The following is a 23,848-nucleotide window of genomic DNA, read 5'->3' on the forward strand; positions in this document are numbered from 1 at the left end:
GAGATCAGAGGGAATTCTGAGATCAGAGACAAAATTCTGAGATCAGAGGGAATTCTGAGATCAGAGACAAAATTCTGAGATCAGAGGGAATTCTGAGATCAGAGACAAAATTCTGAGATCAGAGACAGAATTCTGACTTTTTTTTCTAATATTATACCGAAATAAAATTTAAAAATCAGTTACATTTTTTAATGTTCTCAGTAGCTCTAATTCTCTTCCGTATATTTTATTTTTGACTGTTCAAAACCCTTTTTATTTTACAGCCATAAAATTTCCCCGGGCTTTTTTAATAGACCGGTTGGCATCTCTCATGTTGTTGCCGCTGATTACGTGAAACCAGGAAGGTAGTAAATCTCAGGCTTTAACAAGCAGCGCTACAGGAACAACAGCACGGTTGGTTTCTGTGTTTTTGTTTCTCAAAATAGACTCATGTGGCAGCGAGCCAAAAAAAAAAGACTGAACAGAAATCCTACAAACACGCAATACGACACGCGAAGACATGAATACACATAAAACGAAATATTTTTAAAAAATCTGAATCGATAAGGTTAATTATAAATATAATTAAACTGATTGCATAGATGAAATGTAAATAAAGCAATGGAGTTTGTCAATTACATATTAAAATCAAACCAAAGCCCTCCTTTTGATGATAAATAAACACCCGTTTATTAAAACAGTCTCACTGAGCAAAAACCTAAACAGTACTAAATGTCACTTCTTTCCCAGTCCAGAGCCATTAAGGCGCCGTCTCTGTCTTTAGTTTAACCCGGATCTCACCTGTATCTCTGTGGGTTCCACCTGAGCTTCTACCTGCGCGCTAAACGCCGCGTCTCTCGGCGGGTTTCTGCCATCTGGCTCTGCCTCTGAACTCAGACACTTTGCGTCATGTTGCTTTTTCCGAAGTAGGTAAAAACCCGATGCCGTGAGTGCGGAAAGGTGACAGCAGCGTGCGTAGGACGTAATGATGGGCGTGGCCTACCCGACAGGTACGAACCAAAAACCCCGCCCCCTCGTGTCAAAGAGATGGCGGATGGTTAAATTGCTTTATTTATGTATTCATTTTTTAATTTTATTTATTTATTCATTTTATATATATATATATAGCCTATATATATATATATATATATATATATATATATATATTTTTTTTTTTTTTTTTTTTTATAATAAAAAAAAATAAAATAAACTTCTTTATTTTTTTGCTCTTTTTTTGACTAACACTGGCAGAGTTTTGAAATATATTTTCTATGTTATGCTGCCCTAAAACCTGGAGAAAATATTACCTATCAAGTACGAAAAAAATAAAATAAAACCAACCATTACTCAGAGGAAAAGGTAGGTGCTGGCTTCATGGGCGGTTGTTTCTGGTCCCTGTTATCGCCCCTGTGTACTTAAGACATATTACTAAAATAAATTCTAATGATGATATAATAAAGCAACCTGTTTTGGCATTTACTTAATCATTTTTAGTTACTTTAACACAATTGTTTCATGTTAGCAGGGTAGGACATAGGTTTCTGATAGGTCCTTTAATTGGATCTATTTCATTTTTTTCATCTTAAAAGGATTCTGTTTTACTAATTATCTAAAAACAAAAAGGTGACAGCTTCAGTGGTATTGAGATAGGATCACAATTTTCATCTGCTAAATGTTTTAAAAAATATACTCTAAGTTTTACAGCTGAATTTATCAGTTTTTCTTGAGCTCTGATTCTGATTTTTATAGAAAATGATAATTTTAACTTAAATGAAGTTAAAATACGTAAAATTCCTAAATTATGAATTAATATTGACCAAATATTTTGAATAATAGCTTTGTTTGATCTTTTAGATATTTATATAGCTACAATATTTTGAGTTGCTTTTTTGCTATGCTAAGGGATTTTAAGGATAATCCAAATGAACATTTTCAAGCCAAAAATAAATATTTTTAAGTTGGAATACATATAATTTTAATTAAACCTAATTGAATGGAAATTTGACTTTATGCAGCTCTCTTAATATATTTGAATCCCCTGCCCTGTTTTGTTTGTTTCATGCTTTTGTCTGCCCTTAACTCCCTGGAACATTACGTCAAGAACCGCCACTGGTATTCCTATGTGTGGGAAAAGTAATGAAAGAATGTTGCACTTTTAAGCACACAGCATCAGTATTTTGACACATAGTGTAAATATTAAATCCCTAAAAAATGTAACAGTTAATAGTTTCAACTGAGGAAGGAAGTCAGTGTACCCAAAAAGAACAACACGCACACATAAGAACATTTGGAAAGACCTGGGGAAGAAAATCAAGGATATTATTACTAAAATGCAATAAAAATACAATATATACTGTTATGCAGTTCCATGAGTAATGTAGTCACCTCCACCAGGAACTGAACTGAAATCCTACTAGCATTCTCTGCTCCAGAGGTTCTCAAACTTTTTGGTTTCTGGCTCACAAGAGGCGACTCATGACCTAAACTATTGGCTGAGTAGAAAAACACTTCTATAATAAAATTTACTCTGGTGCAATAACATCCAAAATGCAACAACCCAAGCAGTTGTGTTTGACAGTTATTTTATACAAATGTTTATTGTATATTTTAATTTCTATAAAGGATCTATTGACCTCATATTGGTTGAATAAGGACTTTAATTGGGGTCATTATCCCAGACCACTGGATAAGAATGAAATGAATACCGGTATTTAGAAATGGTTTTGTAAATAAATGTATGAACTGCATTTATTTGTCTCTTAACATTCTCCATCAAATTTACCATTTGTATGTTGGTTTGTTTGTTTATAGATGTTGGAGATCGGCCTGTTTTTCAGTGAAGTCCTGTTTCTCTGACTGTGACTGGCTGGATATGCTCTCCTCGTCCTCCTGTGTGTTTCCTGGATGGGTCGCCTTTTACAGCTGCTTTTTGTTTCTCTGCTTCTGTCTCCTTGAACTCCAGTCGGCCTCAGCAGATGGCCGCTCACACTGAGCCTGGTTCTGCTGGAGGTTTCATCCTGTTAAAAGGGAGTTTTTCCTCTCCACTGTCGCTACAAGCATGCTTAATGTGAGGGATTTCCTTCTAGTCAATGAGTTGATGCAATCAACTGGTTTTCCTTAGATGGAAAAATTTTAATCAATTTCACTGTATGATCTGATGAACTGTAAAGTGCCTTTAGATGATGTGTTGTGAATTGGCGCTATATAAATAAACTGAATTGAATAGTTAGCATAAATAATTTGATTAATTTCTTGGTCAAAAAAACTACAATACCTTAAATTGTTAAACATTCATGAAGGTAAATATATATATATAATTCTGTTCATATTATTGGGTATGTCTAAAAATAAGCTCTACCTTCCATGTTTATAAAAACAAATATCTAAGCACATTGGCTTTGTCTCCCCTTAGCGGTTTAACATTAACAGAAACCGGTGAGCTTTTATTGTTCGGTTTTTGTCAAGTTTAACTGGCCCTCCTGCTCATTGAACAATGAAAACGTTTCGGTCTGTGGCGTTAACAGAAAAAACACAAACATTCACGCATCTGTAATTCATCTTTGCCTAATTGAACTTCTGATTTATTTTTTTTCTGTTCGTTTAATTGTTTTAATATTAGAAATGTTACATTTGTCGTCATTTCTGGAGTAAAAATCAAATATGGATTCAGCATTATTATTTAGGAAGCCGTGAAAATCATGCAGTCCCAGAAATAAAGAAATGTATATTGATAAATATGCTGACAAGTAGCTATCTCAGGGTCTTATGTGGTACCAGAAGGCCTCATTAAAAACTACTGTAGAGTTCTTCAGCCATTTCAATGTCATTTTTACAATGTCATTAAGGAACATCAGAAATTCAAAAGAAAAATCCTTTAAACTAATTTAAATGTGTGTCTTGTTTGTTGTTCTTACTTTTTATGCCTAACATGGAGCATCAGAGTTTAAGATAAGTTAGGAATTCTTTTGGACCTTTTGTATTTGGGCTATTTTTATATAAACTGTTCCAGTTGTTGACTAAGGTTCCTCATCTCAACGTCATCGGCAAAACTAGCAAATCTAGAACAACTGTAGGGAACCTACATTGGACAATCTGAATCAAGGGAATTGCCTTCTGGAAGAAACTGCCCCCTTGCATTATTGTCACTTAGTAAACCAGGACAGTTTTAATCATCTTTTATACACAGGTATCATGCAGAAGTTTGGTTGATCTGAAAAAAAGACAGTGTTCATTGAGTTTGGATCAAATCATGTTTATTAATGTGTTCAGGAAATCCCCACGGAAACAGTTTACAGGGGAACTTACAGATTTACAATCATCCTTGACAGAAGTGCCAGCTTTTACCCCCATGGTTCAACACTGAGGTGGCCTGCTGAGTCTCAGCACCAGGTAACTGCACACAGATTCCCCTCGACAGGTCTACCACCAAGTCCGTACTTCTCTCTGACAACAGGAGGAGGAGGACTGGTGTACTCCTCCATTTTAAAGTACGCAGCAATATAACCGAGGAGTACCGGCCTTTAGACACCCAGATATTCCAGCCATTTTTCCCTTTCTTCTCGTCTAGACCGTTCACAGTTAAAGAGCCTTCATTTTTTTTTTTTTGGTGCCAATCCTTCATCCCGAGAATGAAAAAAATCAAAACAGCTGGATGCTTACAGGTTTCAAAGTAAAACTGTCAACCGTTGGCGAAAAAAAGGAAAATAGAAATATCAGCTCAGGCCCTCAGAGATGCTCTCAGTATGCCCATGTTCAGGATTTGTCATGCTGCTCAAATGCTTTTGGTTCAGCAGTCATTTTACAATAGAAATGCTAAAACTATGACAGGAAAATAAACATGTAACATCTCTTGAAAGGAGAATAATATGAAGCTCTTGTTTTCAGGCGAAAATATGACAAGACCGTCAGAATGATTCAAACTCAAAAATCCAATTTATACTAGGAGAACTAAAGGAGGGCTAGCAAGGACGCTAAAAAGCATGAAGGCTGCACACGAAAACAAGTTTTTATTTCACTTTAAAGATCGCTGGCCTGTCCTGTGCTTCGGGGAGGAGTTAGTGTCCATGGAGAGCCATCAATAATAAGAATAATCTGCTTTATTTCCAATATAATAATGAAACAAACAGCATGATTTTCAAATGACACTAGAATGACCGAGGATGAACTGCCTTTTTTTTTGTGTTTTAACACTTTTTTTGATTTGCTTCGACCTGATACAGGTTAAGATGCAATTTACTGAATCTCTTATAGGTGGGTTTTCAAATCAAGGAGGTTAAAATGAAACATTTAGCATTTAATCTACACTGGCTGAGCACTTCACTTAACAGATCAGACTAAAAGGAGGAGGGGGAGAGCTTACACCCTTGCTCTTTCTTAGCCGTATGAAAACCATGCTTCCTCTGCAGACTTGGGATGGGGAGATGGGAGGGGGCCGTGCAAGACAGAGTGGGGGGGGTTAGGCGGTGGGTGGAGAGGGTCTTGAAAACCGGACTGCTGATTCCACAGGAGGTGTGTAAAAGGCACGCCAGGGTTACTCCCAATCCCAGCCGTCACACACACGTAGTTTCACGCCCACACGCACACTCACGCTTGCTGAACACACACGCATTCACCCTTATACTCGCACACAACCCACACACAGACACAAGCAGCACAGGCTCGAGCCCCAAGAGTACAGACCAAGAGGAGAAAGCAGGAAGGAAGTTCTCGAAAGAAAGAGCTGGGTCTGGGAACTGGGGGGAGAGAGAGATGGTGCAGAGGGGCCGGGATCCGGTGCTGCAGCGGTGTCGGAACAGAAAATAAAATAAACCACAAACAGGAAAAAAAATAATAAACCAAAGAAAAAACAAAACAAAAACAGTTGGAATGGATCATTTCTGGTTTTTCAGCTGGTTGGAGAGCCAGTCCAGGCCCTCGTAGAGGCCGTCTCCGCTGGTGGCGCAGGTGGCCTGGATGTACCAGCTGCGCTGACGGAGAGCATGGAGGCCCAGCTTGTCTGTGATCTCTGCAGCGTTCATGGCGTTGGGCAGATCCTGGAGAAGGGGACACACACAGTGATGAATATGGCTGCTCATACTGCTAGAAAACACACTGACTGGGAACAGTTTTAACCCTCATGATGAATAAATAACTCTTAGGAAGCTTCTTCCACATAACTTCATAACTACTGTAACCATCTATGAGATCTGATCAGTCTACTTAAAGAGGGATGTAGTCAGCAATTTAAAAAATGTTTTCAAAACTATTTTATGGCTTTAAATTGTGCCTTTGATTCATTATGAATTTGTGAAGAAGTAGAAATCTGCTCATCTGTTTTTTTTTTTAAATCACAAAGTTCAAGTGACATGAAAATGTATCAAAAAGTGACTCCACCTGTTTATTTGCAAAAACCAGCAGCACAGCGTCTCTCAGTTCGTCCTCGGCGAGCATTCTGGACAGCTCCTCCCTTGCCTCGTTCACCCTCTCCCTGTCGTTGCTGTCCACCACAAAAATAAGCCCTGCAGAGACAGAAGACATTCATCTGAGCAAACCCACACGAAACATTAGCCAAACTCTCTGATTTGCATTTTCCCTTCATTTCCTCACTGCACACCATTTACTTAACCCCAGCTGGTAATAACTCAGATATTAACCCGAATTATCTGTGACATAGTTAGGAACCTGAAATGTAAACAGACTTGCTGCTTATTAAGCTGTGTAAGTAACAAAAAACTGTCAGTCTGAACAGGGGGCTGAAAGATTTTGACAAAAAAATAATAAATAAATAAAACCAATATTGCAATTTCATTTCTATTTCCTATCCACAAGCATGTAGATGTTTCACTCCAGGGTTTCAGGTTTTCCTTGACTTTGAAAGCTTGCCTGTCCAGAGTCCACCGTTGTAGGACTTTACTGTAACCTTTGTTTGGAAAAGAGCTTATTTGTCTTTGCATGCATAGATCTACATGCTAACTAGAACTTTAAGCATATTATCGCCACCTAAAGGACTGGAGTGAGAAAAAACAATCTTAGTCTTGTTAAATGTAATGTGACTAAAATTCTGCAATTTGAAAAATGTCTTTTGTTAAATTGCGATCAAATTACAAATGCAATTTGCCCAACACAAGTCTGAACCCGAACTGGCCTAAAAATTGTTGAGACTTTTAATGTAGCATTAAAAAAAATAAAATCTGCTCTTAGATCAGTAAAAAACAACCATACAGGTGAAGCAGTTTTCTACTCCACTGTTCTGGTTACTGGAAACATATTTAGGGAGTAAAAACTATTTAGGCTTAATACAACTAAAAACCAACATTTGATAGATAAAAGTCTGGTTTAATTCAGAGCAGAGTAAGAGAAATTCAACTTGATATAAAATAAAGAACAATGTAAATATAAGCAAAATAATGCCTACACTGACCAACACAGCATCAACTGACACTAATTAAAAAAAACATACATGTATTTTTTCTTTTACACCATCCTTATTCAGCACATTCCTTGAATTTTCAAAGATACAGGATAAAACTCTGAGATCAGAGGCAGACATTTGACATGCAGCAAGTTCATTCACAGAGATAGCTTCTAATCTGAGGACATCAGAAGGTAATTCAGTGCGTAACCAATGTTGTGCTAACCGTCATATTGATATTTTAGTTGCAAACATCACATCACACATGGGGGTTCCCATCTTTTCAAAACCAGACAATGAGTCCACTCACTTCTAAGAGCTGGTGCTTAGTCTATACCTGCAGAGCTAAATCCCCCTCAAAAGCGAGTATTTCAGTAGTCCGTTAACCACAGCGAGGACTAACCTGCTCCATCTCTTCAGTTTAAAATCAAGTATTACTTTTTGGCTGCTAAACTGATAATTAGAAAGCATCAAGATGACCAAACTGATCTGACAAGTAGCTGTGAATAAACTAAAACCCTGTTAGCTGGCTAATGTTAGCCTAAACTATAGAAAACCCAGAAAATCAACAAGAACCAAACAAGACAGCAACAACAGTCTAAAGTTCCCTGCCATTATTCTGACTAATTAGATTTCAGGAAGGGAGGAGTCACACAATACATCCTTTGAGAGTGGAACAATGCTGCGTGAGTCACTGCTTCGCTTGCTTTAGGATCATCTCCTCTGCCTTTAGGCAGCAGTGACCAGTGCCTGCTCTAACAGAAGTCCTCACCTTGAGTGTTCTGGAAGTAGTGGCGCCACAGCGGCCTGATTTTGTCCTGACCGCCAACATCCCACACCGTAAAGCTGATGTTCTTGTATTCTACTGTTTCAACATTAAAACCTGCAAAGAGTAGGGAAAAAAGCACCAATGAGTCACTGACGGAAAGCTCTGTGTAAAGTGTTAAAGTGAGAATAAACATGTTGCATAAAGCTTAAAATCCACCTGCAAACAATTTAACACTTCTGAAACTGACAAAAGAACTAAACAACTTTTTTTAAAACCAGTTAACTTGAGCTGGTTAACTGATGTCTGGTTTCAAACATCTTAGGTTATTTTCACTTCTTAATATTACAAACACGGTTAAAAAAAAATGTAAATTGAAAAACACTTCCTTTTTTAGATCTGTTATCAACTTTGTGTGATGTGGCATACAGATACACACTGTATCAACCAGATAAAATGTGATAAGAACATTTGTCTTTTGATAAAACGACACATACCAATAGTGGGAATGGTGGTGACTATCTCTCCGAGCTTCAGTTTATATAGGATTGTTGTTTTTCCAGCAGCATCGAGGCCGACCATTAAAATTCTCATCTCCTTTTTGCCAAACAGGCCCTTGAACAAGCTTGCAAATACATTCCCCATGGTGGCAAAGCTGTAAAAGAAGAAAGGAAAGCGGTTAGCAGGGTTACATCGTTAGGATCCTACCGTTTTCTTTAGCATTCATCAATTAGAAAAGAAGTGATCTCTAATTAGAAAAAGTATTCAGGAAAACAGTGAGAGTCAATTCTGTCCCACAAAGAGGAAATAATGCAAGACAAAAAATATATAGAATTGCTTAAAGTACTTCTGTTAGGGCAGAAACAATAAGCTTGGGGAACCACATTTCCGCTTCTTTTTAAAACTATACTACTAAACCTCATACTAAACTATATGAGGTGGCCATCTTGGGAAAAAAACAAAAAATTGGAAACGTATAACAACAAAACATAATTATTTGATTATTAAACTTCATAATCCATCTTAAACATCTAACCGTCATGAATATCAAGTTAGAATGCAGCAGTTAAGTAGAGTACACAGTTTATGGGAACACCATGTACAAAATTGCCCTGGATCCCCATTTCTGCCAGAAATTTAACAGTTATTTACTAACACAAACAAGTTTAGCACCTAAAACATCATCTCATTCCAAACATATCTGTATCAGAAAAGGTCCATCACAACAACACATTTACTTTGAATAAAGAAAAAAAAATTTATCAACATTCAACACCAAGGTTTCCATTTAGAGAATGTTTAATTCTAACACCTTCTTGAAATCAGGAAAACTCCTTTTAAGTTGGGAGAGTTTATAAAGTTTTAGTAGAAATCAGAATCAGACATACTTTAATAATCCCAGAGGGAAATTACTTATGGGTTGAAAACATTTATTCTTCATAATAAACAATTTATTCTAAAAAAAAAAAAATGAAAGCAGATTGAACATATCTATCTTAATAAACAGATATAAGTCTCTATAACTCTATCAGAACCTAATACAAAATATTGTTATACCTACTGAACATTTAGTTTCAGCAGCAAATCAAAGAAGCTCTACATGAACATTTTCACCTTACCAAAAACGATGCTTGACATTTTCTATTGAAACACCTTTTAAAAAGTTATTATATTACTTTTACTTAGAGATTTTGCACTGATTAATATTTAAATTAAGACCAGGAAGAAAAGAAAAAAAAAACACTCGAACTTCCTGATTTTTTTTTTTATGAATTAGTTTCTGAAATTTAATGGGGAAAAAAGGCACTAATACATGTATCAATTTCCTTCATCCCAATAAAGTTAAGATTTAAAATATAAGCTAATACCCATTTGCTTACTATGGTTGCAATTATTCTGTATAACCTATGTATAATGATTTTGAATCATAGGTTATTTTGAAAGAAAAACCTTAAAGACTTTGGTAACATCGGAAAGAGAAAGGATTTTATTCAAGAAGGATCAAACAAAGATTTAGACTATTACGCTCTCTAAAACATTTTGTTCCGTTTAAACGAGACGTCGTTTCACGCACTGTTGACATTTAGAGACAATCAACAATTTTAGGACATTTGCTAGGTTCTGATTCTTCTATCGGATGTTTATCCATCTTTCATGTGACACGAACACACAGCTATATGTCCCTTTGAAACAGAAAGGGGAATGTGAGAGAAACTAAGACGGATTTCATAGGCCGCTACTCTGATCCAGCTTTCGTTCACCCGGATAAGCTTCGAAGCTAACAAGCTAGTTGATAAGATAGGCCCGCTCCGACTGTTAAACTCGGCAATGGTTATACATATATAGAGAAAAATTGCTCTCGGTTATTTGGTAATAGCGCGACCTAAAACCCAAACAAGTGTTTTAGGATGACAGGGTGTTAAAGTATGCAAAAAAAGACATTTATCAAAAGTAAACGACAGGTAGCTTTAGCAACGTTAGCTTCCATAAGGGCGGATGCATTGGCTTACTGTTAACTAGATTCGGTAACAGTTTTAAAGGCAGCGCTGTCGGAAGAAAACCAACACATTACCGAGATTTCCAACACTTGGTCTGAAATCGGAGTTGCAATCAAAGCCAAGGTCGGTAAAGGGATCCCACTGTAGCTGTTTTCAGGTGGGCCGTGACAGGAACTGCCGTAGCGCGCGGCGGCTAACTGCCCTTAGCGAACTGCCGCGTCACTGTTCACAGAAAACAGTGACGTCACTCAAAAAGCCTCTCAAATCGACTAATTCCAACATAAACATATAAAACACACACAAAGCGACATTTGAGTACAAAAAGATTGTCTCTACTCTATATATTACCTTTAGAGAGACAGCAACCCGATCTTTGCGTTATCTTTCTCTGCCACTCCAAAATGGCGTCTTGCGCAACCAGGGAGACACCGGCGTACTTCCCAGTTTGAAGCCACGTCCAATCACAACACAGATAGTGTAACTGATAACCCGCCCTGGTTCTCTATCGGTCCAATCAGGGCGACGACACGATCGTATGCGCACGGTGCACAAAATGTCGAGGAAGTGATGTAAGTAGGGCAAGTCAATTTAATACACAATGCTATACGGGATCTTTGGTTTCATTAATTCAGAGAATAATATCTGTTACAAAAAATAACAACAAAAACAACAAAAAAACAACATTCAGGGTAAGAAAAATAGGATATAGAATAATATTATGAATTTGTTGATGATAAAATCCTAATAATATTTTCCTGTCTAAGCAATGTCATGGGAAAAAAATTTTACTTAGTCGAAATAACTTTTGTAATTGTTTTTCTTTTTTTTTTTCTTTTATTTGACATATCTTTATCTTTTTGTATTTGTCAAATTCAGCTTAGTTTTTGATCAATATGGCTACATCTGTCTGGGTTGTTCTTAAGTATATCTGACTGACTTTTACTGGAGTAAAAGAATTCAGTCGACATCAGAAAATTGATAGGTTTTGGTTAAAAATTTGATAACGAAAAGGAATTATATTTGATGTCATTAACACAGTTCTAAATAGCAAAAAAAAAAAAAAAAGAATTATATTTGATGTCATTAACACAGTTCTAAATAGCAAAAAAAAAAAAATTATGATCTATTTTAATTATACATTTGCTACTGGTTAAAAAGCCATTGAAATCATCAATAGTTTTAGTTAAAACAAGCTAAATGACCACGTATCTTTAAATATTTCTTTTGATGCTCAAAGAGCTTGAGAGGATGTATGAATGAGAAATCAGACCTTTTCATTCTAAATGGAATTTATTGCTAAACCTACAGCCTTAATTGCGTGATAAAAGTACTAAGGAAAACCATTATTGGACATTGCCAAAATGCTAACTCTAGGGGAAAAAAAGAACTTCTGTTTCTTCTAGCCAGGAAAAACTGAGTCTTAATAAATGTCTATACACATCCAGAAAGACCTTTGGAATATCAAATAAAATAAAGCTGTATATATCATGTTGGCCTGATAGTTATTTGAAATATTTCTTATTTCCCTTTTTCCATTATTAAAAGCAGTAATGAGTCATGTGTGGTTTGATTTTATGTTACAACAATCTGCCATACTTGGCCTAACAAGCCATTCCAGTTTTAGGATAGGCACTCCTAAAAGTTGATGATCTAATAGGCCACATTTCCAATTTGACGCTGTACTTCCTGCTGTTCATAGCATGTGGTTTCTGAGAAAGCCTCTGCGAACATCTGCAAATATTTTTGACATTACAAAACCAGCACATACAGCTATGCATGCTGAGTTTTTTTAATTGGCAGCCCCAATAGGGAATAGTACTTCTCTGACGACACAGTTAATATTTACTTTAAACTAAAGAGTTTAGGTCAAGGTGAAACAATGACTGCCAATTTAATTCTCAAATATCAGAAACATTTAAGAGATGTTGACAGAAAATACCATACAGAGATAAAAGATCCAGCTGTTTTACAAATGTACTTAAAGGTCACAAGGGTCAGTTAGAGGGCCCTACATGAACCTGAACAGTGACAACACAGACTAAGAGGGGAAATAATGTCCACACAAAATACTAAAGACGAAACACGTGGAAAATGGATAACAAATTGTCATCCCCAAGGTAACTTTAAACAATGGATATATGTATTTTAATTAAGTAATAACAATTATTCAACAGACAGTACAATAATTCCTTGTTACACAATCAGAAGCACAAGGGGCAACAAGAATGGACAGACTATGCCTATTTACAGTCAACAAAAGATGCTAAAGGACCACAATAGCAATAAGACACAGACTGGGTAATACACTACACCCCCCCCCCCCACACACACACACACACATACACACACACACACACTCTGGGAGGAGGATCCTTAATTCTAATCATTTATCATGAAACATGTGACAAGCCACATGATCTCATGTGAATCCTGGGAGTCTGAAAGCCCTGCTTCTTTGGAAGAGCTGTAAACATTTACAATGTGCTATAGATGCAGATGTTTGAGCTCTATTTTAAGCCCTGGTCAGGTGGAACTAACAAGAAAGCATCTAAAGAAAAAGAGAGAGAAATGTTTCAGCTTTGGAGACCGAAGCAACAGAGAAAACAAAGTAGTTCATGCCCAAGGGTTAAAGGGGGAAAAAAACATGAAAGCTTGGGTTTTTAAAACAGCTGGGAGGATTAATGTAGCAGCCGGGGACTAGTTTCTAGATAAAGAATTAAAGTAGGAAAATCTTATAAACTAATAACCAAAGTGTGCAGAGAGGATCGCAACTCACCGTACTGCTATTCATTCACAGTTTACAAGCAATTTGACATGGCTATATTTAGCCAAAAAGTAAGGTTTGCAGATAAAAAAATACAAGAAGTCGGAAACAATAATCTGGCATAATTTTCATGAGAAAATTATTGTTATTGTCAAAGAAACACACTCAGAAATATTAAAGCAGGAGGAAAATTAACATAACTGGGGGAAACAGACAAAAATAGACAAACGATCTATAGAAAATCTACTGTTATTTTATCAATAAATCACATTTATTAATATACCTCATATCATTATGTAAAATATGCATTTTTTCTTAAATACATTTCTAATGTCTGAAAACAGATAGAAATACAAGCCAGGCATCAATGAATAAAACATTGCAGTGTATGACAGAGTATAATCGTTAACAGAACAAACTTTAATAAATGAAAAACATATATATTCCTCTCTGTTCTTCAGAAGGTGGTCTGAATGTTTGTGTAGTTCTCCTAAAAACAGCCAAAGTCCTTGATATGAAACACAACAACCTCTTGAGTTCAGTCAAAATGGTGCAGAACAGATATAGCAACAGTTCTGCTGAGGCTGTAGTGCCTCTGAGGGATGATCAGAACGCACAAATGATCCAACATATATGCAGCAACACACAAATCCCTGCTTGGGTTTATTTAAAGCTGGGCACAACTGGGCACTGAGGTGTGAAAACACAATGCCTGGCCTGATGGATGTCTGCTGAGTTTGCAGAAAGGTGTTTAAAGAGCGAGAATCCTCCACACTGGTCTGTGGCAACAGTCCAACAATGCTGCAGCAGAAAGTTTTCTTTTTTTAAAATGCAACAGTATTACCTTTTTTAAATTTTTTACCACACTCCAGCGAGAGTTGACCCATCATGCTGGACTTGCAGCAGAACCTTATGGGTGCTTGCTGTACATCAGCAGCCTCCACGCTGTGAGAATATCAAAATCAAGATGTCCTGAGGTCCCAGCTCAGATTATTTCAAGCTCTGAGGGTTTTAAGATCTCATGCTGTGTTTTGGAACAAAATTGACCCAGTTGAGCAATAAATGTCTCATTCTCTGAGCTCCAGCTTCCCATCTTGGACTCTCCAGCTCCAGCGCTGACATCTGTCAGAAGCAGGAACACAGCGGAACCATGATCCTGACTCAGTGATTTCCTTCTCAAAGGAAACCGTCTTTCTGTCCAGAGTCTCCAATGTAAAAGTCTTCCCTGAGATCTGAGAGACACATGGGATTAAGATCAGCTGGGTTTCAAATGTCAACAAGCTGAATTATATATTGTCCTGTAAGCATCTTATAGTCACGGTAAAATTAACCAAACCCCATTAAAAAATAGGATTATAGGCAGAATTTAGCATTGTTTAAGTGACAATAAATTTACTGCAATTAAAGGTTCATGTCTGAATTCCATGATGTGCACCACTACTGACTCAGAACTACAGGAAAACTAAGCACACTATAAAAAAATAAGCCAAAGAGCTTTTAAGGTTCTGCTTCATTCAGCGGTTTTTCATAAACAAACTCGTCAGGCCTAGGATCATTTATTTTTCAACTATAAGAAAATCCAGCAGTAAAATAAATTATCTTTTGCATGCAGACATACATGCATACATTCACCAACCCATCCTGTGAAATTGTAAGAAATGATTTTGTCCTCAGATCTGTCAGCACCAGTTTGCTGGTATTGTCATTTGACACAGTGATAACGAATAACACAAATTAACAAGAAAATGTATAAAGAAGCATCATTGTGGGAAAAAAAGGCCTACAACTGCAGAATGCAGCGCTGCAACAATAGAAGTCTGGTTTTCAAAAAGAACAGAAAAAAAGGAGAGATGGAGAAAGACTTCCAATACGTGGCCCAGTTTTCTGAGAGAGGTTTGTTACCCGAGTAGTTTAAATTAACAGTAAATTATTAACCTGTTCGGTAAAACAAGGTAGCTGTTTGCTCGCTACAAATACTTAGTTAATCCCCCTTAAGGTCAGAGCAGAATCACATCATTGATGATGCCAGTTGGTTGGGTACTGCTGTGCATCTTAAGCTGAAAATTATCATAAGGTTTTTGTTTTCTTTTAGTTTTTTTGCTGTTTGTTTTGTTTTTAATTTTCAATAAATTAATCCAGGATTAATCCAGCATTGGCAATGAGCCTATCGCATGTCTGTAACTAACACAGAGGCCAAGCAACTGAGCCAGAAAGCTCACAGAGCTGAGAATTTACATTGATACTAGCAGACCAGGCAACAGGGAAACACCATAGTCTTCAGAGGGTTACCATCACTTCAGGGCTAGTAAATGTTTGACAGAATATTTTAACTGTCTTTGTCCCTTCTTCTTCATCATGTAAACATATGAAACACCAGCAGCACCTCCGTCTCTTCACCCCTAACACCCCCCTCCCTGTCCCAGCGAAGAAGTTGAGCTACGTTGTGATCAGATACATACCATCAGAGACATAAGTTTTAATTTAATCTCTTAAATTAAAACTTAAATTAAACAATGTTAATTTCAGCCATTAAAAGGCATATATAAACCCTGATCATTCTCATGAACAGCCTGAAGCAGCCAATACAGCAATCAGCAAATACACGTGTTATACGTGAACAAAAAATAAGCATAAAAGCAATCTGTCCTTTAGAGTAACAGTGAAACCTATCATTTGCAGAAGTGGGTTAAATACTAATAATTGTACTTAAGTAAGAGTAGCACTACTGAGTGAATGAGGCAATAAAGATACTTTTTTATGAAGAGCTTGAATTTGGAGAAACTGATTTCATGATGAGGACTGTTTCTGTTGTATTAAGATGTAAAAAAAAATATTTAAAAATTTATAGTCATTCTTTGGAGTTTAAAGCTACCTTCAGATAAAGATCCATCAACTTCTGTTCAAGCTTTAAGGTCAATGCTAAGAAGCTGATAAGGTGTTTTTTTTTACCAGTTAATTGTTTCTGAAAGTGTGATGTCAGTTTTGAGGTTAGATTATACTTTCATTTGTTTTCTGTATGAAAAATGTGCTTTTATCAGTCTGCTAAAATATACTAATCTTAAATGTTGTATTAGTTATAGGTGGAAAATCATCATAATTAACAGAAATAAAGCTTTTAAGATGTGTAGTTATTCTGTTTCAATGTGAATACATTTACAGAAATCAATGAACCTCTCAGTAATGGTGTTATTTATTGAAATGCACGACTAGATCTACCTCTAATGTGGATTTATATAAACCACCATACAATTTAGAAAGAAAATAACAACAACGCTGATGCAGTTCAAAATATACAAGGGAAATTATGCTGACTCAGTGTGACAGGCAGTTTGGGATTCATGTGTGTTTTATGGAGTTTGGAAATTATTTATGTTTCTGTTGGTCTTATGGTTGTCCTACACTGCAAAAAAATCTAAATCTAAATGAGTCATTTTTTTCTTAAAACAAGTGCAGTTTTCTTGATTTGAGAAGGAAAGTGAGATATTTTGCCAGTGTAACAAGAAAATTGACATTTAAAATAAGAAAAAAAATGCATTGCCTTATTTCAAGTGCATATTATCTAACTATCTTATTTTATGAGTAAAATTACTCATTCCATTGGCAAATAATCTTAATTACCTGCTCAAATTAAGGCTAAATACACTTAATTAAAGACATTTTTACTTATTCCTAGATCTTTTTTCCAGTGTTTCTGTGTTTAATCATATTTCTCTTCTGTTTCTATTTTCTAAGCCCCTATCCAAATCTGGTGATCCCTTACTTCCATTTCACCCCTTTCAAACCATTTCTTACTTCAGTAATACTGATGAACCTCTCAGAATCACACTCATACCTGGTTACTGATTCCTATGGCAACATGACCCACTTTGACCCTCCGCCGTTCTCGGATCCGGAAACACTCCCCTTGAGTGTTCTCAATCCAGATGTCAACACCTGCAATATTTTTTTTTAATTCAGCCAATCATTTAAACAGTATGCCAGTATATGCAATGAAGTTACCCTCAAAGCAGTGTGAAGAGGGCTGATCAGCTGAAGGTATCCATGCCAACTGTCTGCCAGAGTGACTGTTGCAGGAAGAAAACACTCCAGAACTGAGGTCATCGGATGAGTGTTCTGACTCCTTAAAAAAACATAAAAGATTTTTGAAAAAGTTTCTTTAATGGATTTTTTTCATCTTCAGATACAAGTACAGTATTGCACCTCATCTAACTGCGATGTGTCCGAGCAGCTGAAGCAAGATGGAGGTTCATCCCGAGGTTCTGGGGACAGAGTCTGGACTGTGGTTCCTACAGGAACATCTGAAAAGGACATTTTACAGCAAGGGCTTAGAGTTTAAACCATTAATGATTCTTTTTTTGTTTTTCCCTCAAAGACATCAGGGTTAGCAATAAAGACTGAATACATACATAATAAAATATGTTTTTTTAATGATTTTGCAGCAATTATAAACCTAAAGGTAATCAAGTATTAAATAAGATACCTTCAAAAGAATGGTATGCAGGACTTTAATGTCAAAATAAAAGAAAAAGCTGATTGATTGTAAATACATTCATTTTCTGACTAATTATGTTGAAAGTTGAGTATTTTTTCTCTTTACAGTATTTTTTTCTTACTTTTGTGTTTTGTCCTACTTCCCCACTTCAAGCTCACAAAGTCAAATTTAAATCCTGTTTCCTTAATAATCCCTCCAAATCAGGATAGTTTTGTGAAAACCTGAAGTATAGCAATCTAACTTTTCACATTTCTTCCAACACATTTGAGGATGCACAGAAAAAAAAAATCACAAATCTACATTTTACATTTTATGTTTCCTGAGTAACATAATGCAGACTGAAGGGCTGGCCTCTTTAGCAATCATTTTTCTCAAGAAGTTGAATGTTTTACAGCTTGTCACAAATTATTAACAGCTGTAACTATACTCACCATCCCTGAGATATTCTAGCTCCGCCTCTGAGCCCCATGAAGCTTCATCTGTTTGCAGCCCTCTGCGAAGCAAAGGGAACATGTCTCGGAGCGTACGGAGGTACTCTGAGGAGGCAGAGGAGTCCCGCTCTTCATCCTCCTCCTCCCAATCTCCCTCATAGTCTTCATCAGTTTTCAGCCACTTGTCCTGCATGCGCTCCTCATCCTCTCCTATGTATATGTCCACTTCTGACTCAGAGTCGTTGTCCTGCTCTGGTTCATACATGTAATCATCTCGCAGTGACTTGGGGTGGGAGTCCCATTCCCCTGCTATGGACTCTGTCTCTGAGATGTCACCTTTCCCCTCAGTGGTGTCCTCTTCCACTGCCACTGTCCTCCACGGGCTCACCCACATCATGGCCGGATCCGGGGAGGTGGTTTGGGGTGATGGTTCTCTCAGAGAAATGAGTTTGTCTTTATGTTGGCTATGATGCAACTTCTCACAGGCAGTTTTGACAGAGGAAGGGCTAAGACCACCAACTGTGTGGGGAAAAAAATCACATAAAATAATGCAGATCATCACATGAAATAATGAATCCGAATTGTATTTAATTAATTGCTTATCCCTTTTATAGTGCAAAGAAATGTCTTGAGTTTACATTTTTGTTAAGCTAAACAACATTTTAAAATACTAGGTAACCATTTTGAAAAGGTGAATTATTAGATTAGATTAGATTACATTACATTACATTAGATTCAACGTTATTGTCATTACACAGGTACAGGTACAAGTTATTATGGTGATAATCATTCTTATTAGAGTAAACACTAATTAATATTTATCATGGCAATAAAAAATGCTTTGTTTTGATGCATTCCTATTTCCTCTAAAATTACATATTACTTTTTACTGTTTATATATTAACAAATATCTACGCAACATAGAATTTTTTTTTTTGCATTTGGTGTAGCCTTGAGATCTTGAATAATATCCAACTTGTAGGGATTTGAGTGAATGGAAATATTTATTTATTTCTCCCTTACTGGGTGAATTAGGTATAAACCGTCAATATTTAATCTACAGAACATGCAAGGATCTCCGTTTAGGCTAAGAGCTAATCAGTACAAGCTGCTGCCTAGAATCCAACTAACAACGTCTGAGATCCAAGAGCTTCCAAAAGTCTAATTAACAGCTCCTTAAGATGAAATGAGAATGAACTCAAAATAAGCTAAAAACTGCACAGATTTAAAAGATATAGAGGACAATCCTTTATATCCGGGTGGCTCATCTAACTAAGTGGTCCTCCTAGTTGTCAATCATTCTAGTGATATGTTTATGTAAGGTCATCCTACGTGCTTGTCTCATTAGCTATATTGTTCTGTGCATGTAACCTTTCAGGCGTATATCTGTGGTGAGCTATAGTCATTGAATCTCACGTTTCTCACCACGTTTTTTTTTTTTATGGCTGAGGGTCATAAGAGAAAAAGTGTCTACCAAGTGTATGAGAAGAAAAGTAAGGCCTCAGTAGAGGCCGATATATCCCATTATGCTTTGCGCTGAGAGCTCTCCTCGCAAAGCATTATGGGATTATTCTGTCACAGCTGCCCGCTGTCGCCATAGGCTGTCGCTACCTGACAGCTGCGACTAATAACAAAGATGGCGCAGGCACCGTGCGGTGGAAGAAGAGTTATTAGAGCAACAGAGCAAAAAGCAGCAATTATGTGTCTGAACTGTGAGCTAGTATCTTGTTTTAGGGGAAACTCCTCTTTCCTATGCAGACAATCTTATTTACCTGCTCAAATTAAGGGCAAATATGCCCATTTTAAGAAACTTCTACTTTTTTAGATAATCTTTTTTGCATTGTAATGCTAAATTAGGTTCTTATTATAGTAAGTAAATGAGAACTGATTTGTCCCTTATGCCAATTTAAATTTTACATTTTACTTGAGCAATTATTTAGAAACAAAGTATAAAGCGCTTGATCTGTTATTTTTTTAAACTTTTTTTTTCTCCTTGAAGAAGTATAGGCCCCACCCTGGGCCCCTGCTAAATTCTAGAACCACCATTAGGTAACGTTAACCACATTATCCCACATTAACCATTTAGTTGAATCCCAGTCTTCTTGTTTACATGTAATGTGTTAACCTGCTCTGAGGGCTTTGGTAGTTTTCCTCCTCAGGTCCTTGGCCGACGCTCGTTTGTCCGGGTCTTTCTGCAGACCGGCCCTAAATACATTGGCTGTGAAGTTGTTACATTTGGACGGAACCTCCCACAGAGGTGGAGGTTCATTCGCAATCTATAACATAGATAAAAGAAGAACCGAGTGGATTGAGTTCCTATTCCTTCCATCTCCCTCTGACAGAAAGAAGAAGATATTCTGACCTGAAGACACAGTGGGGGGGAATAGAAGCGTATCCATGGCTGGCATCCATTGAGCATGTGCAATAGCATACAGCAGCTGCTCCACACATCTGCCTTGGGGCACACTTGATCTCCCCGCGCCACCTCTGGGGCCATATGGGTCTCTGTCCCGGGAAAGGTTGCTCCTACAGATAGGTAAACTGAGATTTACTCCAAGAAACCAGACCTTTTTCCAACTTTACAAATTGTCTTCAAACAGTTGCATATATTATGTAGTGTTGTTGATATATACCACAACAGGGAGGATTAAAAAATGCTGAGTAAAAAAGCGCTGTAGATGTGTTACCAGAGCAGGAAGAATGAACAAACAAAAGCCAACAAAAAAAAATAGAAGACAACCAGGCAACCAACCCCATCATCATCTAGTTAATGAGCCTCTGTAGATAAATTTGAACATTTTGATTGTATCATTAAATTTATTCAACAGATCAAAAGAGGAACTGATCAGAGTTCCTTTTTTGATATAATTGATGTAAAGAACCCGATTTCGAGGAAACAAAATGGAAACAACTCAAAGAAATGGCCTAAAAATAAAAACATTTTAAATAGAAAATAAACGAATCAGGAATTCCCAGTTGAAATTAATCCGTTGGCCAAAAAATGTACTTGTTTTGTTTCTTGTTTTAATGCCAAAGAAAAAACATGACATCTGTATGGATCTATGCATGTGATGTGCAATAGAAATACATTAAATGCATGCTAAGTTAAAAAGCTGCACAATTTTAAAAGCTGGGGCATCATATCAGAATAACAGTATTCTGCAAAACATAACAAATTCCAAACTTTGTAGAGATTTTAAGACAATAGTTTTCTTCCTCATTCTTAAAAAGAAAAATGATCATTGTGCATTTTCTTGGTAGATATATAGAGATTTACACTGTTTTAGTAAGAAAATTGGGCCTCAGTTTCCCAGAGACGTTTGAGCCTCAACTCACCTCTAAATGCTTTAGTGCTCCATCCACTGTCATCCAAGCTCTCTGAGAGACCAAAGTCACAAAGGAATGTGTCTCTGCAGTCTGCAGACAGCAGCACATTGTCAGCTGGAATTAAAAACAACATACAGGATTCAGTGCGACAGGCTGTTTCCATTAGGCACTCTGTGAACCATTGGGAGCAAACTCTGGAGCAGCAGCCTTTTTCTGGGTCTAAGCTTTTCTTTGGATACTCTAGCTTTCTTTCATTGTTCAAAACCTGAACTTTTATGTTAATTATCCCCCTTAATTACCCCAATTATTGTTGTTTGTCTTGTGGTACCCTGTGACGGACTGGTGACTTGTCCAGGCTGAACCCTGTCATTTACCGGACAGTAAAAATAGACGTTTTTCAGGGTCTATAGGTCTAAATAGAAGGCCAGCAGGTTTCTGTGTGTAATTGTGTAACTTCCCTTCAAGCCATGTCATCTTAAACTTTATTTTTTCCTTATTATTCTGATTTTTAATATTTATGATTTCTAAAAACAGTGAAATTGGTCCAATAAGAAAATAATTTCTTGAAGATTTGTTCACTGTAAAAACAAGGTTAAATAAAACCATTAGTGTTATTTTTTCTTTCAAATAAAACAATTTCATTAAAAACATTACAGTTCATTTAAATTTCCATCAGTAAAACATATATTTATGATAAAAACATAATTATATTCTCAAGTGAGGATCCTCATTTCTAGAATATTCTATATTAGAGACCTTATCTCTCTGTATGAAACAGTGTAATAGTCATTAAAACGACTTTAAAAGTATAGTTTTGATATTGAAAAATTTGCTTTCACACCTTGATGTAATCATTTTAGAGATTCTATATGTATATCTATAAACAGAAACACACCTTTCACATCTAGGTGTACCACCTTCCTGTGGTGCAGGTGCTCCAGCGCCCCCAGAGTTTGATGAAAGTAATGCAAGGCCAGGTCTTCAGGAAGGCAGGTCATCTCCTTTAGAAGCTGGGCTAAGCAGGCTGGAAAGGTTTGGAACATCTGGTTCATTCCTTGGACCAATATTAAAGAGCTTCACAACAGATCGCAGTCTGTTTACCGGGTTTTAGGTCCATGAAGAGAATGACGCTGAGCCCGTCCCTCACTGCCCCAAACAGCTCTACAACTCTGGGGGAGTTCAGAGCACTCCATATCTTCACCTCCTCACTGCTAAAGTGACTTAAGGGAATCTACATGAAGCACAAATTAACAATCATCAACTTTTATGGGAAAATCCAGAAAACCTCTCTGCGTTTCACCTCTCTGATTGCTGTCCTCACCCTTTTAGCTGCACATTCAAATCCGGTGCTTTTATCCCGAACACAGTAGACATCACCATATGAGCCGTTCTGGATGTGCTGAAGAACGAAGTACTCCTCTCCCTCTCTGTACTGAAAATTGTTGGGCTGTAAGAGCTTAAAGAAAGAACATGAAGCTAATATGTTAAGTGGGGAAAAAAAAAAAGAAAAAGTAAAAGATCTGCATCCTGTCAGGAGGAAACAATAGAGTTTGTTTGAGCCAATGCAGAGCTTCTTTTATGTTAACACTGAAGAGTCAATGAAATGGTATTCGGCTCCATAACAACAGGAAAATATTTTCAAAATAAACAGTTGGTACATTTCCCTTAGAAACTAACATGATGAGAGGAAGATTTAGACACTTTCAGTTAACCTTTAAACAGTCAAATAAATGACAAATATTTCTATATTGAAACTTGTTTCATCATAAATACCATCATGTTACTGGTGCTGCCATAATGCTTAAAATGACAAATTAATTATCTGTTTTTTTCTAGATTTGATGTGGTAAAGGATCATCCAGTCATATCAGTGTGCGATAAATAAAAAAGATCAGTTTCCGCAGAAACGGTTCAGACCTGATGGTCCAAAACTGACCTTAAAAGTGCTTTAAAGGTCCCATATGATGCAAAATTCACTTTATAAACATTTAGTAACTGTCATATATTTCCTCAAGTCTGTGTATGAGCTTCACAAATGGAAAAACACCCCTTTCTCACTATCTTTCTCCACCTCTTAGATAATGTGTTCTCAAAACGGTTTGCAAAGCATTCCCCTGATGATGACATGTATATATATGTATACATATATATATATATATGTATACATATATATATATATATATATATATATATATATATAT

The 23,848-nt window shown here is 36.6% G+C and overlaps 2 protein-coding genes and 1 long non-coding RNA gene across 8 annotated transcripts in view; all 3 read right to left on the bottom strand.

Annotated features, from left to right (window-relative positions):
- The window catches only part of LOC107093981, a 3,890-nt gene extending 2,975 nt beyond the window's left edge, over window positions 1–915 (bottom strand). Inside the window, exon 1 of the long non-coding RNA XR_001481641.1 lies at window positions 781–915. This is a non-coding gene — a long non-coding RNA (uncharacterized LOC107093981). The remainder of the gene's footprint in view (window positions 1–780) is intronic.
- A 4,242-nt stretch (window positions 916–5,157) lies between these two features.
- LOC107093990 (ADP-ribosylation factor 1) lies at window positions 5,158–11,137 on the bottom strand. Of its 2 annotated transcripts, none has more exons than XM_015389380.1 (5): window positions 10,982–11,137; window positions 8,633–8,790; window positions 8,142–8,252; window positions 6,352–6,476; window positions 5,158–6,011 (listed from the first exon to the last, which is right to left on the bottom strand). In XM_015389380.1, exons 2-5 carry the CDS (start codon window positions 8,778–8,780, stop codon window positions 5,850–5,852), a joined length of 546 nt encoding a protein of 181 aa, XP_015244866.1. In that variant the 5' UTR covers window positions 8,781–8,790; window positions 10,982–11,137; the 3' UTR covers window positions 5,158–5,849. The 2 variants fall into 2 exon arrangements, with proteins under 2 accessions (XP_015244866.1, XP_015244867.1); XM_015389381.1 differs by lacking the exon at window positions 10,982–11,137 and adding an exon at window positions 10,708–10,855.
- A 3,112-nt stretch (window positions 11,138–14,249) lies between these two features.
- The window catches only part of LOC107093973 (mitogen-activated protein kinase kinase kinase 14-like), a 17,219-nt gene continuing 7,620 nt past the window's right edge, over window positions 14,250–23,848 (bottom strand). For 2 of the 5 annotated variants that reach the window (XM_015389355.1, XM_015389353.1), the window contains exons 5-15: window positions 22,969–23,103; window positions 22,749–22,878; window positions 22,543–22,671; window positions 21,657–21,761; window positions 20,683–20,846; window positions 20,446–20,596; window positions 18,321–18,839; window positions 17,598–17,695; window positions 17,397–17,517; window positions 17,230–17,330; window positions 14,250–14,629 (exon numbers count right to left, since the gene is read on the bottom strand). In XM_015389355.1, coding sequence (XP_015244841.1) covers window positions 14,465–14,629; window positions 17,230–17,330; window positions 17,397–17,517; window positions 17,598–17,695; window positions 18,321–18,839; window positions 20,446–20,596; window positions 20,683–20,846; window positions 21,657–21,761; window positions 22,543–22,671; window positions 22,749–22,878; window positions 22,969–23,103 — 1,818 coding nt within the window. In that variant the 3' untranslated portion in view covers window positions 14,250–14,464. The remainder of the gene's footprint in view (window positions 14,630–17,229; window positions 17,331–17,396; window positions 17,518–17,597; window positions 17,696–18,320; window positions 18,840–20,445; window positions 20,597–20,682; window positions 20,847–21,656; window positions 21,762–22,542; window positions 22,672–22,748; window positions 22,879–22,968; window positions 23,104–23,848) is intronic. The other 3 variants (XM_015389354.1, XM_015389356.1, XM_015389357.1) reach the window with 3 other exon arrangements.

The sequence above is a fragment of the Cyprinodon variegatus genome, unplaced genomic scaffold (genome assembly GCF_000732505.1).
Source record: "Cyprinodon variegatus isolate N-32 unplaced genomic scaffold, C_variegatus-1.0 Scaffold456, whole genome shotgun sequence".
In the NCBI taxonomy this organism is placed as follows: Eukaryota; Metazoa; Chordata; class Actinopteri; order Cyprinodontiformes; family Cyprinodontidae; genus Cyprinodon; species Cyprinodon variegatus.